Genomic DNA, 17,959 nt, shown 5'->3' with positions numbered 1-17,959 from the left:
TAATAATAATAATAATAGAAGAATACACAAAGCAAGTAATGCACAATGCAATTGCTCACCACCCGCAGACCGATGCCTGGGAGCAGTGGCCCCCCCGGCCAGCTTTCCCCCAGTTTATGTACTGAGCATGACGTCACATGGTATGGAATATCCCTTTGGCTTTTGGGTCAGCTGTCCTGGCTGGGCCCCCTCCCAGCTCCTTGTGCACCTCCAGCCTTCTCAGTCAGTAGAGCGTGGGAAGCTGAAAAGTCCTAGTGTAAGCACTGCTTAGCAACAGCTAAAACATCGGTGTGTTATCAACATTATTCTCATCCTAAATCCAAAACACAGCACTGTACCAGCTACTAGGAAGAAAATGAATTCCATCCCAGCCGAAACCAGGACACTTGTACATATAAAAAAAAATGGAAATTATGTGTATCAGTTTGAATTAGCACATTTGGTTTATGCCATCCAGTACGGCTTCAGAGAAAAGGAGCCCTGGTGCAAGTAGCACATGTCCAGATTACACAGAAGAGCTGCTGTGCTGCAACACATACAATAATTGTTCAGGAAGATCAGGAACTGTTGAGTATGTGTCTGACACGTTTGCAGTGGTAACTAATGCTTGCCCAAATTCCCACCACAAATTGGACGTGGGTCCCTTCTGAAAAGAATCACTGTTAGCCCATATAAGCATTTCAGGATTGTAGGATTGTACTGGAAGATTGTAAACTATGCAGAGAGGCGGCTCCATCCCAAGCTTTTCACACAGCTTAAAAGTTTTAAGTGGCTATAGGAGCTGATAAATCCACTGGAGTAATTTTTTTTTTCCCTTCAGCCCTGCATCTTCTATTTCACCCCATTTTTCCCGAAACAGAAGTCAGATTCTGTCAATGGAATGCACTTTACTACTTAAGAGTATAAAGAGTACTTCTTAAGGTTTACAGGGCAAAACGCTTGGCTACCCACCTGCTCTGCAAGGTGTAAGTAAAGAAGAGAACATGATCTGAATGGCAGTGTGCCAACATAAGGCACAGATGAAACAGATTTTGCTCTCAAGTAGTTCAGGCTAATGCTGTTGCCTACAGTGGCATTGTGTCCTGTTAAAATTGCACTGATCTGGGCAGGAATAACCTAAGCAGTTATCAGCAGAAATTCCAGGGGATTGTAGAATGGGAGCCTGCCTTCCTGTTATCACAGCTCTTCAGTTGGTTTTATTAGATATACATGGGTTTATTACGTCTGCTGCTCAGGCATGGTTCCTCTGACATCCTCATTGCTTTCACATACTTAATATTTCCTTGCATAGTTAATTAATTCTCTTTCTCTTGTTTGAGAACACTGTACTGACAAAGCAGGAGAAACACTATCACATTTATATCTTGTGCAGATGTGCAACAAACGAAGTCAAATAGATTAAATTTCAGTTTTTATTAACAAAATGCCTGGAGACCTCTATTACGTATTCATCAGAGTTCTGGCTGCTTTACTTCCCTTTTTTGAAATTGAACAAGAGAGTCCCCTTTTTAATATTTAGTTTTCTTGAAAAATGTAAGTACAAAACAAACACAGAATATAAATGTTCTTGAACTGTGAAACTGTGGGAGTCCTAAACCCTACAAAGTTTAGCCCTGCATTAGAATTGTGCAATAGCTTCCTATTTCTAAAATGGACAAAAGCAGAACTGTGAAGAACATCCTCAAGCTTTGTAGAACTCATTGTTAGGTTCAAGCTCTCATGACTTTACAGTTCTAGACCAATTATTAAATTTGTTTATGAGGAAAAAAGAGGTTGTTAAAGATTTAGTGTGTTACCTGAAGGCTGTTAAAATACTCGTTTTATTTTCTTACTTAGTTGGCAGTGAGTTTAGTATGCTAGGGATAATGTATGTAAACAATTCAGATTCCTTCACACATCCTTCACATGAAAAAGCTCATGTCACTGTACAGATGTAGTATATGTCATGTTATTTCTGAATAACCTAACAAGTGACTAATTTACGTACAAGTGATTATAAATAGCCATGTATAGATTTTAATTCCTGTAGTATTTAATTCCTAACATGGCATGACAGGGCATGTGTAGGTCTCTAAGCTTAATACTAAGTTCCTGGTGCATCGAGAATATTGTCCATGTAATGAACCTCTGAGATATATTTCTATTAAGAAATCAATTTTCTCTTTTATAGCAGTGTCTTATTTCTTTATGATGTTTATAATGGTTCCCATCACTGTTTTCACAACACCTGGGTCTTTTTCTTTGCAATGCCACATAAGATGGAAGAGAACTGTCCTATCCATTTTAGAACTGTGGTGGTGATGGTGTTGTTCTATAGTTAACTTAAGCTGATTTAACTGCTGCTCATTCCCTCTCCTGTTTCCTAATGGCAGCAGTTTCCATATGTGATCACTGAAGGCAATCATAAAATTGCCTTTTGAAGCACAACAGTGATAAGTGACTGGCCATATGTCAGAAAAGAACGCTTGGCCAAATCAGGAAACTAAAATTAAGTTGTCTAAGCTTGTTTTCTAGATCCTGGGCTATATTTTCCTCTTTTTGCATATATCTCCATATTTGTACTTATATGATGCAAATGAGATCAATACCCATATTATAAATGGCATATGTAATGCATACTTCTTCGTCTTATCTCTTCTCATTAATGCATCACTCTTACAAACTGTTCTAACATTCTTAGTCTTTAAGGCGTTTCAAATGAACTGGTTTTTTTTCCCATAGAAATTATCAGACATACTACTATATAATTCTTTCTACCAAATGTTAGATGTCTGGGACAATTACTGCTTTTCTCTTGAAGTGGCGATAAATTTAATATGGGTAATGAAGACCCTGACAGGAATGTTTTATCACTGGAAATGGCAGATAGAAGATACCTCACTCAGCCTGGGAAGGTCACAAGTAAACTCGTAGCATGTGAACTAGGAATTCGGATTGGTCTCAGAATTTTAATATTTTCTTGGAGAATTAAATAAAATCACCAACTTATTCCCAAGAGATGTTTTCTATAACATACTTGTAAGCCTTTAGGAAGCTCTGTCTCCCAACATAGATCTATCACATATATACCCATACTGTGTATTCATACTTGTCCCATGTCCTGACTGGTATTAATGTCGTTACCTTATGTAAAAACTGAAAAGAGTGATGATGAATCAAGAGGGACTAAGATTTTTTGTATCTTGTTTTGACAGATCAATACACACTGTTCATTAGCATTTATCACTAGCGAGTAATGACATTCTAAATAATCAGGAAGATAAACTCTTCTTTTCTCACCCTGCTATCACGTATTTCCTGTATAGTATGCAGATGGGAATTTCTCAATATATTAATGTTTAGTGTTGAGATGTGGACTGATTATTAAGTCAAAGAAAGAATCAAAGGATTCTAGGTCTGAGCATAACCCTTAAAACATGGAAATTCTGCTATTAATTATTATTGCTTAGTAATAATAAGTACTTAATTATTAGTATCTCTAAAATTTATGCAGTTGAATTCAGAGCTCTTAATGGAACTGTGGTGCAGTCAATCTTGTGCAATGCTACAATGAGCTGTGATAGCATCTCCACAAAGTTTCCCATGTAGCTCTTAGAAAGAGTGAGGTTGGGATTGACAAGCAGGATCTTATTTGAAATAAGTCAGGTGCTGCTGATTAGATTCAATGATAATGTGTGCCTCAGTTGAAAATTGCTTTCATTGCCATTTGAAAATAGAATGAACAATTATTGTTTCTTCAACGGGCTCCTCATGCATTCGTTGCTCTATTCTTAATTGAGTGACATTGCTAAATAACACAAACATAAGCCTTATGGGAAAGAGGAAAATCCCAATACCTGTCTATGTTTACTGGACCTGACCTTCCCACATTTTTCTTACTGATCTCTTATGTCTGTGGGGTAACTTGCCCTGTGACAGACAGGGTATTTATAAATGGAAATAATCTATAACAGAAACAGAATAAAGAGTAACTGAGGTCAGATCATAGGATGGATGACTCCTGAGAAGTGGGGTCCAGTCACCAGCAGGTAATCACGTTACATGATCCTAATTAAGCTTTTCTGTCTTCCCCGTGCCTATTATTTTCCAGAAACTTTCATCGTATATCCTGCTTTAATTTATCCGAAGTTGAATTATGTCTATTTGTTATTATTGTAGCATGAACTTTTACCTTGAATATACCTTCCTTCTGATGTCTTTGTTAGAGCAATTATATTCCTTCTCAACTTCTGTTTTCCTAGGTTACAAAAGGTAAGTTTAGTGTCTTCTTTTCAGATAGGCGCTTTGTTTTCCTGTTGTGAATAGTCACCCCACTATGCACTTGCTCCCATTCTTTTCTTTTTTTTTCCTTTTTCTATTTTTCTATTTGGTTGACCAGAATTGATTACCATTATTTAGATGAGGCCCTATAAAGGTGCTCGTATGTCTCTGTCTCTAATAATCATTCCAGAATGATAGAAGAACAGGTTGCCTCTTCTTCTGTGCGGTGTCTTTTAGAGTGTCAGGAGGTTTCCTCACAAAAGTGTGTTAAGGGAGAAAGATTATGGAAAGCAAAATGCTAAACAGTGAAGAAGCACAGTTCAGAGTTAAACACAGACATCGAGAGGTGGAGCTTGCAAATGCCTACGGTATCCTTATTTATAAAAAACCCAGCTAAAAATAAGTAGAGCATAGCAAAGAGGTAAAACTTTCTACTCTGCAGGCTATTCTTAAACTTCAGCGTGCCTGTCTGGCCTGTTGCTTGAGGTCGTTGGCACTCGATTTACTCAAATGCACTCTCTGGGAAGCTGCACCAGATATTTCCCTTTTTGCCCCTCCCCTTTCTTGTTCACTGGGTTCCTTTCACAGCCGGTTATACACAAAGTTAACTGAGCTTTCAAATCAGTTGTCCTTCAGAAAGATTTATATAGGGGCCACATCATGGCATAGATTGTTTTGCCAGGCCCTCGGGGGCACAAACAAACAGCTGTACATTCCTGCCTTTTTAATGGTATCCAGACCACTCGGTGGCAGGCTCAAGTCCCGTAATAACAGGCTATTGGGATGCTGCCATCCGTTACTCTATATTCCGTGTCGCAGAAATAGCAGAGTCATTCCAAATTCAATTTGCTGGAGTCAAACTTAAGCCCCAAGTCCTAGACCAGGATCACTTTTCCTGGGCACTGTTTTGCAAATTAATGATCTCTGAAGTGGAAAGAGAGTTATGCTGCTAAAAGTCTTTTCTTTATGTTCCTTTCTTGTCCCTCTTCTTACCCAATATCAACAACACAGCTTTAGCCCAACATGCCATTTTGACCGAAGTCATGGATTAATATGCGATGAATGCCCAGCTGGGTACGTGGGACCACGCTGTGAAAGGTAAGCAAGCATCATGCTTTTAACCATATGAGGTCTGAAACAAAAGTATTTATCACATGGAACTGTTCTACCTTTTTATTACCTCCCCTTCTCATACCCATTCCTGTGTTCTGAAACTCACTGAAGAAATTCCTGTGCGTCTTCCTCTGATATTGTGTCCATGCATTTGCATATTTCTAGTGCTTGTTTTATTACTCTATGGTAAAGTGCAAAGCTTCCAAGAAGCATTTCCTGAGAAGCAAGATTTTTTTTTTTTAATTATTCCTCTAGCTTTTCTGTCACTCTTCTGAGATTTTTATAATTATTTTGTCTCTTTTGTCATTTGAATGTTTAGAGCAGGGTGAATCAAGTAGTCAATAAATTACTGATACCTCTTTTTGAAAAGTTAATATGCAGCAAAAATACAGTTCTCCTAATAAGTTATTTGTGACTTTAATTATTTTTAAACAATATTTTACATTTGTTGTTTCTATGCAGCAAAAATACAGTTCTCCTAATAAGTTATTTGTGACTTTAATTATTTTTAAACAATATTTTACATTTTTGTTGTTTCTAGTTTCCCGTTGCAGTCTTTATTTAGCAAATAGAGCAAGCTAGGTTTTAATGACAAAAAATATAATTCCTCTTTGTCGTGTACATAGAAAAGCTCAATATGTATTTTCTACACTTCATTACTACCTATACAAAAGACAAATAAAAAATATGTCTAGTCTGTCTTTGGCTTTGACAGGTCTGAGTGACATGCTAGTACTGAGAGGGAAAGTTCTCTCCCCTTCTTATATCCTGTTATTCTGAAAGGATCACGTGGAGAATTTAAATGAAACAGAAGGCTAGTGTGAGTGCAGGTGCTAAGCTCCTGGGAACCCCCTTCCACAGGAGGTAAGACCGCATAGACAAGGGATATCATCAGTGTCTGCACGCCTTTCTGTCCCTTCACATGGATGGAACAGCTTTCAAGAGCAGTTAGTGTGCCAGGGGACCTCTGCTAGTTTGGAGGTTGTGATGAATCAGCATTGGTTTTGGCTCCATGATCCCAGTCCCTTGTGACCCTGCAAATGGCACCTTTTTTAAGAGGGGTTGGGGGAGCCAGCTAACTATCTAACACCTGGCTAGACAGTTACGTGGCATGAAAACATGGCACTTCTGTTTCTTAGTAGGCTTTTGCCATTTGGCACTTCCATGAGCTGCTTGCAGCATTTTCCAACGTAGACCCTAAAAAAAGGTAAGGCCTCTGAATGAAGACTTATAATATTCAGGCTGGGATGAGGAAAAATAGGAATGAACGAAGAGGAATTTCCAACTAGGAAAGCAGGAACCTGACCATACGCTGTGAATCACCCTCTAGTCCTGTCTTACCAATTTACATTTACAACTACTTCCTTTCAAATCCCCTGTTGTGCTATATCTGTCCTGAAGTGAGAGTGCAGGCTGTCACCTATTTCCACCCATCATCACCGAGTCTGCTCCTGCTGTGTGCTATTTCTGCCTGTCTTTTCCTGTCTGTCTTGGAAGTCATCACCTCCTTTCAGCTAGTGGGCTGTGAAGTTAATGGCGGCAGGAATAAATCACATCAAGAGCACTTTGGTGGCAGTTTGTCAATGCAGGGTCATTGACAGCTTCCATTAGCAACAAGTGCTATTTCTGAGTGGAGCACAGGCTGTAGATGCAGTAGGACAGAATCTGAAAAAGTGGCAGGCTTGGATTTTAGCCTGATTTCCTAAGGAAATGAGGCTAGTGTAATCTTTTTGTGCGTGTCTGTCTGGCTGCCCGCAAAGACATTTGAACTTGTAGGTCAATTTCAACCAAATTTGACAGAAGGGTAGGAGGTCTCAAAGATAATAATTGTTCCTGAAGGTTTCGTGAAAAGAAGTGGCGAATAGAGGTTAATAAATCAGGACATGTCATAGCTAAGGGGGAGAATACTGTGTGAACTCACACCTGATTAAACAGCAGAGAATACATGAGAGAGAGAGAATGAGAGAGATTATTAAATGTTCTGTCCATAAGAAAACTTTCACAGGGCAAGGAAAAAGCGCTGCTGTAGCCTGAGGGATTACTCCCTGCTGAATAGCAACATCCTGCAGCAAATAATCAGCCCTCAGCTGTAACCATGAGATATAAATCCATTGGAAATTAGGCCATTAATTCCAGTGCGCATAGAACTATTTGCTTTTAATTGTAACAAGTTGCTTGGAAATGCCCACAGCTGTCAATAATAATGAACAGGAGAAAGCATGTTGCCTTTTGCTATTAATAGTGATTGTATAATTGCTAAAAGAGTTTACATGAAATTCTCTTTCATTTTAGCAACTGCAAAGCGACAAGTGATCTGAGCCACATGATTCATTAACTGAACAGTCCTAAATTATCATGGCGTACTAAGTATCATGAAGTGAGCATACGCAGTACTGTACTTATTTGGCCTCCAAAATCATACTCTGCCCCCTAGGGAGAGAAGATCTTTTTTATAGATACACACACACACACACACAGAGACACATCTGAGTTGTAAAATGTCAAAAAAATTTGCTACGTCTCTCCCTTGAACTCTTCAGGAAATTGTTGCCGAAATTGCTCAATGTTCTGAGGGGTCTGGCTTCTGACACCATCAAAACAATTGCCGATATAAACTGTGTTGGGAGTTACCACGTATCTATAATTGTAGAGAAAGCCCAGCTTCCCCATTTAATCCTTTTCCCCAAGGAATTAGACTTACATTCTTCTTTTGCTTACTGCCCACTTTCCCAAGGGGTATGAGGTAGGACAGACACTCTCCTAACTCCATAGAAAGGCTGTGTGAGAATGTAAAAAAGCTGTCCTTTGAGCCCAGCACATTTACAGGATGACAATACGCATTTTCCGACTACACAGTCTTGATATAGACAAGAGCACACAGTTTTAGGGGAAAGAAGCAAAATGGGTGACAGTCTAGCTTCTCCTGTAGTACTCCTTCATTTCTGAATGTGGTTCCAGTGACCTTTTCCTCCTAGAAGGAGAGATGAGAGGTCAGTGTAACCTAAGTGGGAGGAGAGGAGTGAGCTGGGTTGTGTCCTTCCTTCCCTCTTCCCCCCCGCCCCATTCTTCAGGTCTAGCATAGAGTGCCGCCAGACACAGTCCCTTATGAGTCCCTTGGCTTCAACCTGCTGCTCCTCCTAGCTAATATAGTTCTTCCACTAGTGCCAGAAGTACAAGTCTGTTTTGCAGTGCTGATGGCAAAAGTGTCAAACATTCAGGAGATTTGATAGAACAAATGTGTTATGCAGGATTGTTTGCAGGTTGCAAAGGTAGGCACTCTGACCTTAGAAAATGCAAGATTTGTAAGTGATCGTGCAACAATAACATCTGTGTTGTGCACCTGAGTTAAGATTTTTAACTCTGTGTTCACAGGCCGTTTCTCCACAGGGCTTTTGCCCAATTTCGTACACGGGTTGAATACACGTAAGTTTCAAAGCAACTGTAAAAACAGTATTTCCAGACTTTAAAGTGTTTGGATTTGCAGCCTAAATTAACTCTGTCTCAAGGGCTTTTTTTCTGGTAAATATAAAGAAACTTATAAAATAGGCCTCTGTTTGTGTGCATATAGGTGTATATACACAGCACCGTACAGGCTGCTATAAAGAAAATAAGCTCCATCCCAGCCAGACCCAGTACACATGCATACACATATATTTATATAGTAGCCCTGTATGTAGCACCAGTTATGCCAAATAAAAACAGTGTCAGTCACAGACACACCTGCATTTGAGGGTAAAGGTGAGCATAGAGGAAGAAAGAAAAATATGGAAACAATCTTTCTTCACTGGTTTTACTCCTATTTTTGTTTATTTTTTTCATCTCAGAGGTGTTCTGTTGTATTTAGCAGTCATTTATTTAGATATGTATTTTGTGTAATACATAAATGTAATTTTCCATGCCACATACATTATTGTTTTTTTTAATATGAAACTTGCCAAACATGTAATGCTTTGAATCTGAGAAGAGTAGCTGAAGTAGAAATGTCCTTACAGGAATAAAGATAGAATTAGTGAAAGTGGATTTTTTAATCTTCCCCTGCAACTTCAGGAGAAGTAGGAGAAAAAGTGGAAGAATTTACGCATAGATATATACACAGAGTTTTCTTTTAAGCTTAAGTGGTTTACCCCTACTTTCAGGATCATCTTGAATCTGGATTTGAGATTATGTATGTATATAAGTAGAACATAGCTATGTGATGGTAGTGGGTTTTCCTAATTTTAATTAGCAAAGTCTAAACTGATGAGAATACAAAGAGTTATCAAGGTCTCCTGCTATTAATAGAAGGAAATGATTAGCAGTGCATTTCTCACAAATCCCTAGAGTATTTTTTCTGTGAACTGCTTGATAAGTTTCTGTGAATGTTATCAGATACAGAACTAACCCCTAAATGAAAGTGGAAGAGGGAAAAGAATACACATTAAGTGAAGTCAAATAGATTAGTAGTACCAAAAGATAACAGATTTATGACAAATGCGCCAGTAGTAAGTGAGAAAGATCTCAGCAAAGCATGGGTGAACTTCACACATTGTCCATTTTAGGTAAAATAAGATAACTGCATAAATTATCCTGTTATTCTTTGGCTTTGATAAAACATGGCCATTAATGGTTACACGTATTAAGAGACATTCCTGGCCTTTGTAACTGAGATGTCATTGCTGAAAAAAAGCCAATTTGTTTTGGTGAAAGTAAGCTAAAATACAGCGGGGAATACAAGGAGGTACAATACATGGCTACATTCGTGACAGGTTCTGCAAATAAAATGCCTGAATTATTCTAATGACAAGATTTTGATGTATTGTTGCTATGAGGAGGTAATTGTGAGAGATGGCTATGCTAAAGGAGGAAAGCACAGTGGGCTAGATTGTGAAAATTTTGCTCATGTTCTTGAGTGCTTACATGCACCCAAACCACTGGACTATTTATACATATTATTCATCTATGGTCTGCATTGTGGGTATTCTTAGAGAATGGAAAAAATCCTACTTTGCGTAATATCTTAGTAGAAAACACTGTTCAGTTAGATCCAACTATAGTTTCCTCCCTAGTCTCAGTCATCCATTTTTATAATCTTTGCTAATGATCTTGACTAATACCCAATAAATGTATAGATGGCTTTGTTTAGGATCCAGTTGGAAGCTTCATGAGATATTCTGTATGCAAGGAAAAGGATGAACTTGATGAGCATAAAGGGACAAGAGTGAAAGCATAGTGGAGCTCTGCATTCCTGTATTAGGATGGTACCCAAAATCCTTGCTCAGCCATACCATCCAGTACTATTACAAAGCAGAGAGGATATCTATGTACATTAGAAGTGCATTCAAACCAACTTTAAAATAGTAGGAAACATTAATTTATGCAACGTGTTTTACGTACTTTCTGTTTTCTTTACGCTAATTGGAGTTCATCTGAGATGCACATGAATAACTTCATTAGCTGGAACAGGGCAATTTTTCTTCTTTTTCTTTACTATCTGCAAGTTGCTCTTACTGTGAAGTGTGAGCAAATGTAATGGAAAGGGAAAGCAGACCAGAATATAAATAGGAAATAGGCTGTGAGACGAGTAGAGATTTGCTTTAAATACACACTCATGTTAGGTCGGATTTACTAACCTGTTCTACATGGTACTCACAGGAAATTGCTGGTAGGCAAGGTGGAAAAGAAGGTGATATTTTTAAACATCTCTGTTAAAATATGAAAGGTATAGTACACACCAACATAGTTTCTGTGATAATGAGCAATCTTTTTGTTACCTACCTGTACACAGAGATTAGCAATCCATTAATTAAACAAATCTAACCAGGGGGTCAGGCTAGCTCAGGGGAAGGCTAAGTCAGGGGAGGATCTTGTTAGGTAGACAAATTTATGTCTGTATTACTTTCTAAACCTGCTTTTCTAAACTAAACAACTTTTTAAGGTAGAGGGAAAAAATCATCAAGCTTGCTGGTAAATGAGTACAGAACGTCTAGACATGATGTGCTGAAATACAAAGCCTATCTAACATGGACCTGAATTCCTCTAGTGTGCCAATAGACAGATTTCTTATTATGCTTTGTCTCGTCTTCAGTGCCAGTGACAAGATTTTTCTCCCACTGAAATCTAATTACTAGCAGAACTGGCAGGATTTCAGCTGGTAGTGTATCTACAGTGTTGTTAAAAAGGAGAAGGAGGGAGAGAGAAAAAAGACGCTTAAGAAATACTTGAAAGAAGATCAAATGATTTTTGGTGATTAGTGAGGCAACAAAATTAAATATTTCTATTAAGAGGATTATTTACAGGTCCTAACTGGTGATGTCTTTTACCTTAGGTGTGCAGAAGGCTATTTTGGACAACCTCTAATACCAGGGGGATCGTGCCAGCCATGCCAGTGTAATGACAACCTTGACTTCTCCATTCCTGGCAGCTGTGACAGCTTGTCTGGTGCTTGCCTGATATGTAAGCCAGGTACAACAGGCCAATATTGTGAGAGGTGTGCTGATGGATATTTTGGCGATGCTCTTGATGCAAGGAACTGTCAACGTAAGTCGTGAACTTTTACTGCTCCTGACAGTATTGATCTATCCTATATCTGTGTTCCTGAGAGGAAGACTGTGCCTCTATGTGTGAGCAGCAGAATGATACGGTGTACTTACACCTCAAATAATAATAGTGTTTTACTTGCATCTGCATCTGGAAAGGGAGGCTGCGAAGTAAATAGAAAGAAGAACCTATTAAAAAACTTCCTGCTGTAGTTGAAGCAGTAATGAAGCAGACATGGAAAAAACCTGGGAGAGCAGAGCATTGCATGGATGCAAAAGGTTATACTAAATGTCAGATCTACAGAAATAAATACAAATAAATGAAAACAATTCACTAAAAATGCTATAAGCCATCCAGGGAAATCCCATTAACTAGTGAGATTGGTGCTGAAAGGAGGGAGTGATATTTCAGTTACTGTAGGGTGCAACTTTGGCAGCACTTGTGATCTCCTTCCCACGTACATGACCTCGGTAAGAGTTGCTGGGAGCTGCTGCCTCTTACAGGGCAAGATTCTCCTGCCTCCTGCAAAGCAGAGTCTAAAATCTCCTGACAAATTTTCTAAGGTGCTTTGGAGGAAGATAACTGGCACTGCAGCAAGCTACCACTTCTCAGCTGAGTGGTGGCTTTTTGTTTAAGTATGAGCCCCAGCTCATACTTCCCCTGAGTGATTGCAAGAAATTGAGAGCAGATGGAAGATTTGGTAGGAGCAGGAGCTTTTTCTTCTGTAGAAGGCAGTGGCTCTCTGAGCTATTGCTGCCACAATTCAGAATGCAGCTATTGGGCAGAACAAGGCTTTTAACTTAAAACCATTCTTCACATACCCTTCCACCCTATTCTGAGGAATGGAACACAACAGGTTGTAAACCGTCCTGAGAGAGCAGAGTATTTTATTTCACTGTCACGAGGATTTAATCCTTTTCTTTCATTGCAGTAAACTCAGAGCAACTCCATTGAGTACAAAGGTGTTATATCAGGATAAAATTATGCAAGTAAAAGAGCTGGGCCATGGTCTTACTGCTGTGTGTGTAGGAACACAGGGACCACTTCTGCAGTATGTGTTGCAAGCACGAAAGTCTGAGCCGCTGGCATCCATTTCCAGGATTTGCTCTAATTAGTGGCTTGCAGTTTGACAGTGAGAATACTAAGTTCTGTTGGACCACCGAAGACTGCATGGGAGCCAGTGAGATGCAGAACATTACCAGGTTTCACAGCTAAGGCTAATAAACACTGATATATGTAAAATCATAGATAGCCATGAAGACATACACCTGTGTAAATGCTTTCTGTACCTACTTTATACAATGCTGGATAAAGTTGGACAATCACATATATTCTCTGCACGAGTTAACAGTTTGTGATGAATGATGTCATATAAGTTAGGGTGTTAAGTGTGTAATGTGATTTAAAAAGAAGTATATTTCAAAAATCATAGCTTCCAGTAGCTTGTCACCATTCCTGAGTCATCAATAGGACTGTTGCTTTGAACATTTCTACAGTAGTGGCAGCTGCATGGGAAAGAGATGTAATATGAGGAGAGTTCAGAAAACATACAATTAAAAAAAAAAGTATTAAAAATAAATACATATTTAATGTAGAATTACAACCTTTGCTTTTGTTGTCAGTATCACTGACAAGGAGAGCCCCCTAATGTATTCAGAGCCTTGTGTTCACAGTTACCTTGTATTCATCTACTCTCCCTCTTTCATGTGGGTTTTCTTTTTTGCATATGATTTTTTATTTCCTTTGCAGACTTCCATGAAGTTTGCCCTGCAGCTACAATATCAGAGGGACTGTGCCTTTACTTTGTTGTTTTCAATTTCTTTCCTTATTAAAAAGCCAAATCCAAGAGTATTGCAAAGCATGAATTTTGCTTTCACATTATTGTTTGAAATGATTTCTTGCTCTTTCTCAGTACAGTGCTGTTGTCATGTGCATTAACCCTTTCAAATGACAGTACAACTTTACATCACTGTAGCGTCTCTGAATTTCTTGGTGTATCTGTACAAAATTATAATCTAAGAAAACTGAGCAAATGTCCTAGGCTTATTTGATTTGATTCTAGTAGGTTGGTGTTTTGGTGCGAAACAGCACAGGGTGCTGAAGCAAATACCTGGGGGTTGTGCTGATGGTAATAAAGCTAAGTGACATGAGATGAATTAAAGCAAATATTCAAGTGTGCCTACGTGCCAGTGCATAGGTACTACTGTTGGAGGCGAGTAAGTGTGTAGGTTGATTGTAAATAAACACGCATAAATATTTATACAAATCAAGAGAGGATGAGAAAGGTCTTGACCAGTGTCATTTTGGGAGAAAGTAAGACAAACTTCTCTGACAGGCGGTATTGTATTATGGCAACCATTTGGAGGTTTGGACAATAGCTAATTTTCCCAGTAGAGGTGAATGAATGGGAAGGCTTTAGGTGAGATAAATGCAATTTATCAGATTGAGTAACAGTTTAGCAGATGAATAGCCCGGACTGTATGTTTCTTCTGTATGTATGTACTGCCAGAGCCAAGAAAAACAATCAAAGTCTTGACTTCCAAGTTCTGCCTAACCACTGTATTGCACTCAGTCATCCGTGGCTGAGTTAAGAATACGTGGTATGCTGTTTGTAGTAATATATAATATAAATAGGACAAACTCATCTGTTTATAAAATCAGTGTAAATTTTCTTTTTGATTCTTGTGGTGTCATATGCCTGATAAGCAAAACAATTCAAATAAGACAAGCTTTGTTTTTTGAGTTCTGTATAAATACTGTTAATTTTCATTGAGAATTGTGGTTTGTTGAGTCTGAGCTTTCACATCACCTTTCACTGCTGACCATTTTAATTAGAAACATACTCGAAATATATATATTTGATACTCATCACTGTGTACAGTGTGAGAGTAAAAGGAAAAGAGAAGCTATGTTAATTACAGCAGAAGTGTTTTTAAGTGTTTACATTTTTAAAATATATTGCAAAACAGAAAGACATCAAAACCTCTGATAGTGTTACCAGACTGATAGGAAAGCCCAACATATTTTTGTTACGTATTCCAGAATATGAGACATCTTTGCAAACATTTGAGAAATAAGGCCGTGAACAGACTAGCAACCCATGAAGTCACTTTCATTTAAAAGAAGCAACTTTTACAGAATACCTGAAAAGTGAGGGGAAAAACAGAAAATAATCCTGTCAATTTACAATGTAGCAAGTCCAATAAAGTAATGAGGAAGCTCCTGTTGTAATAGTCTATATATAGAAAAAATATAACTGCTTTGTCTCAGATGGCACCTTGTGACATGCAAATATGTGACCAGCATGTGTTCACTGTTGGGACTCTTAAGTGTTTCTTAAAATGAAGCTGTCAGGTTGAGAAAAAGACCAACACATGCAGTCAGGGCACCGCAGGAAGCCAAAAAGTGGATTGGAGCCCTGGTTTAGAGAGTACATTGATAATAAATATAGAGATGCGGATTCATTCCCCTCTGGGAAGAAAAAGGACGTGCAGGAACCAGCTCACGCTGATAGAATTGGTGACTGCATGGCCATAGTTCCTGTGACGCCTGATCACATCCCTCTTCTCTACTCTGAGCGCTAAAGGGATTTTTTCCTAATCTCTGCATGCCAAAAGAATTGTGGTCAGAGAACATAAAGGGTGATAGAAAGCTTCCCAAAAATTTCTCTTCTCCTAAAACATGAGAATTTAGAAGCCAAAAGCGTTTTTATTTTCCTCAAGGAACAGCAGTTCCTCTTCATTGCCATTTTAAATCCGTAAGAGAGCGTTGTGATGAGTTAGGCTGGTCAGTTGGGTTACGTTTCCTCTGAGAACTGTGCTGCTGCTGCTGAGACAGAGGTACCAGCGTGTCACGGAAGCAGATAATCCTCGGTCCCTTTTTCAGCTGTACTCCAGGGTGCTGTCTGTGAGGAGGAGCTCTTGGGGGGCTGAGGAGGTTACAGCCCCCGTAGCGAGGCCCCTGGAGGTAGCCTTGTTCTGGGGCCTCAGCCTGCCGACATTTCCTGCCTACTACATTAACACGGACTGGCCTCCGGGGCAGGAGGAGCAGCATGTGGAGCAGTAGCACTCCCACCTGCCATAGCTAAACCCCGTACAAACCTTGTGTAAGGGTCTGTACCCCTTTTTTTTATGTCAGTGCCGCCCTGCCCACTCCAGGGTTTGCGGCAATGGCCAGACTGTTCTGAGGGAGCAGCTTCTGAGAGGGAAAGAGCCCTGCCTTCCCCACCATCCCCTCGGTCTGGAAATTTGGCACTAATTAAAATGTAAAGGCAGTTACTGTTTTAAAACCTTAATTCTCCATCATCACATACACAGTAATGTGCCCTAAACGTCCTCGTTTGATCTGAGAGGCGCATATAAAACAAATTGTTTATGAAGTCGAGGCAAAATTTCTCACTGTAATAATTTGGAGCAAAATTCCACATTAATATGGGTAGGTTAATGTCTGTTGTCACCATATGGGAGTAACACCTTCCTGCTTTACTCGGGCTTGCCTTCTTGGGTTTCTCAGGGTGGCAAAAGCCACGCTGTAAACATTTGTCTATTAAAGATAGCTTCAGCAGCATACGTGGTTTAGGAAATACATTGACAGCTCCTTCTTCTTCCTCTGCAGCCTGTCACTGTCACATCAATGGCTCCTTCTCAGAGATCTGTGACTCTTGGACAGGCCAGTGTGAGTGTAAAGCCAACGTGATTGGGCGCCGGTGCGACATCTGCCAGGTGAGTGAACGCGAAATGCTGTTTTCTTTCTGTTTTTCTTCCCTGTTTCTCATGAGTAAATACAGTTTCGGTTTGGATAGTTTTTCTTTTTCGCTCGTTTTTCACTTAACATAGATGGGTTGTTCTTACGTACAGAATGGTAAAATGGCTGGTTTTAAAATGTTTTCCAAAGATTTTCTAGAACAAAACACAGAGCATTGCATGCAAATATATTTTAAGCCTCACTGTATATACAAGTACATTTTTATATGTGGTATGAACACTTTATATTCTGAATGCTTCTTATAAATAAATTAGTTAAAAGTATTGCAGCTCTGGGGGAAAATCCCTCTGAAGAGAGTTGCAAAATATCTGATAGCATCTGATTTTCGAAAAAAAAAAAGGATGCTAGTTTACTTCTGCTGTGAATGTTCTGCTTTAATGTTTTAATGTAGGGGTTCTTCTTGTATTGTCCAAATAATGTATTCTTTTTTGGTGAAAGTGTGTTTTGCCTTGACGTTGTTTTGCTGTCTCATAAATCACTGCAAAAAACAGTGTTTCATGAACTTTCACAGAGTTTTCTTTAGGCTGCTAAGGAATATGTTATAGCTGGCTGCACATTTCTCTAGCTCAGCGTGAGGACTTGTGGGTTAGGCCTGTGTCCTCAGAACACTTCTGCATGTGTGTAATTTAAAGCACAGGGATCATTTTCACCCTGCATAAACTGCGTAATTTCTGAAGAGGTTTGCTAACACTCTATTTTCAACACTGTTTAAAGAGTCCGTTCAAAGAAAAATCGTTGGTATCAATGGAATTTGCACAGATTGCATAACATACACAGAAAATATGTCAAGCTTGTTGATACAATATTGGCCGTTGGTTGGAATTAATCTTTGTTTACTACTGTGTTTACTACTATCTTTTTCCCTGTACTCTTATTTGCTGTAGTTTCATTATCTTCACTTTCTAACAGTGTTTACTTTTCATTCTTAAAGCCCAGCTACTTCTGGGCCCCAGAAAAGCTGATTTGTATACCCTGTGGCTGCAGTGCTTTAGGATCCGTATCACTGCAATGTGATATGTCAGGAAGATGTATCTGCAAATCAGGATTCATGGGCAGACGCTGTGAAATCAGCAGACAGGTGCCTAAACTGAAAGAAAATGCAGGAAGCAGTCAGCAGATCCGAGTCCCCCCTCGGAGATGGGGCGTCAGCAGTGCCAGTGGGTGCCCACGGGGTGCTTACCGGCCTGCTACTCTGGTAATCAGAAACTGTGTGCATTGCATGGGGTGAAATCTCGTATTTGCTTGTGTTTGGAGCTCCCGCAGACCTTTTTTTTTTTTTTTTTTTTTCTTTTTAAAAACATGTCCT

The 17,959-nt window shown here is 39.2% G+C and overlaps 1 protein-coding gene across 1 annotated transcript in view; it reads left to right on the top strand.

Annotated features, from left to right (window-relative positions):
- Positions 1-17,959, top strand: part of LAMA2 (laminin subunit alpha 2) — a 299,682-nt gene that overhangs the window by 144,137 nt on the left and 137,586 nt on the right. Inside the window, exons 18-21 of the mRNA XM_019472632.1 lie at positions 5,272-5,358; positions 11,678-11,889; positions 16,504-16,610; positions 17,585-17,848. Of these exons, the coding sequence (XP_019328177.1) occupies positions 5,272-5,358; positions 11,678-11,889; positions 16,504-16,610; positions 17,585-17,848 (670 nt within the window). The remainder of the gene's footprint in view (positions 1-5,271; positions 5,359-11,677; positions 11,890-16,503; positions 16,611-17,584; positions 17,849-17,959) is intronic.

The sequence above is a fragment of the Aptenodytes forsteri genome, unplaced genomic scaffold, assembly GCF_000699145.1.
Source record: "Aptenodytes forsteri isolate BGI_AS27 unplaced genomic scaffold, ASM69914v1 Scaffold82, whole genome shotgun sequence".
Lineage (NCBI taxonomy): Eukaryota > Metazoa > Chordata > Aves > Sphenisciformes > Spheniscidae > Aptenodytes > Aptenodytes forsteri.
The sequence above is the reverse complement of the archived record's forward strand: the minus strand, read 5'-3'. Positions and strand labels throughout refer to the sequence as shown.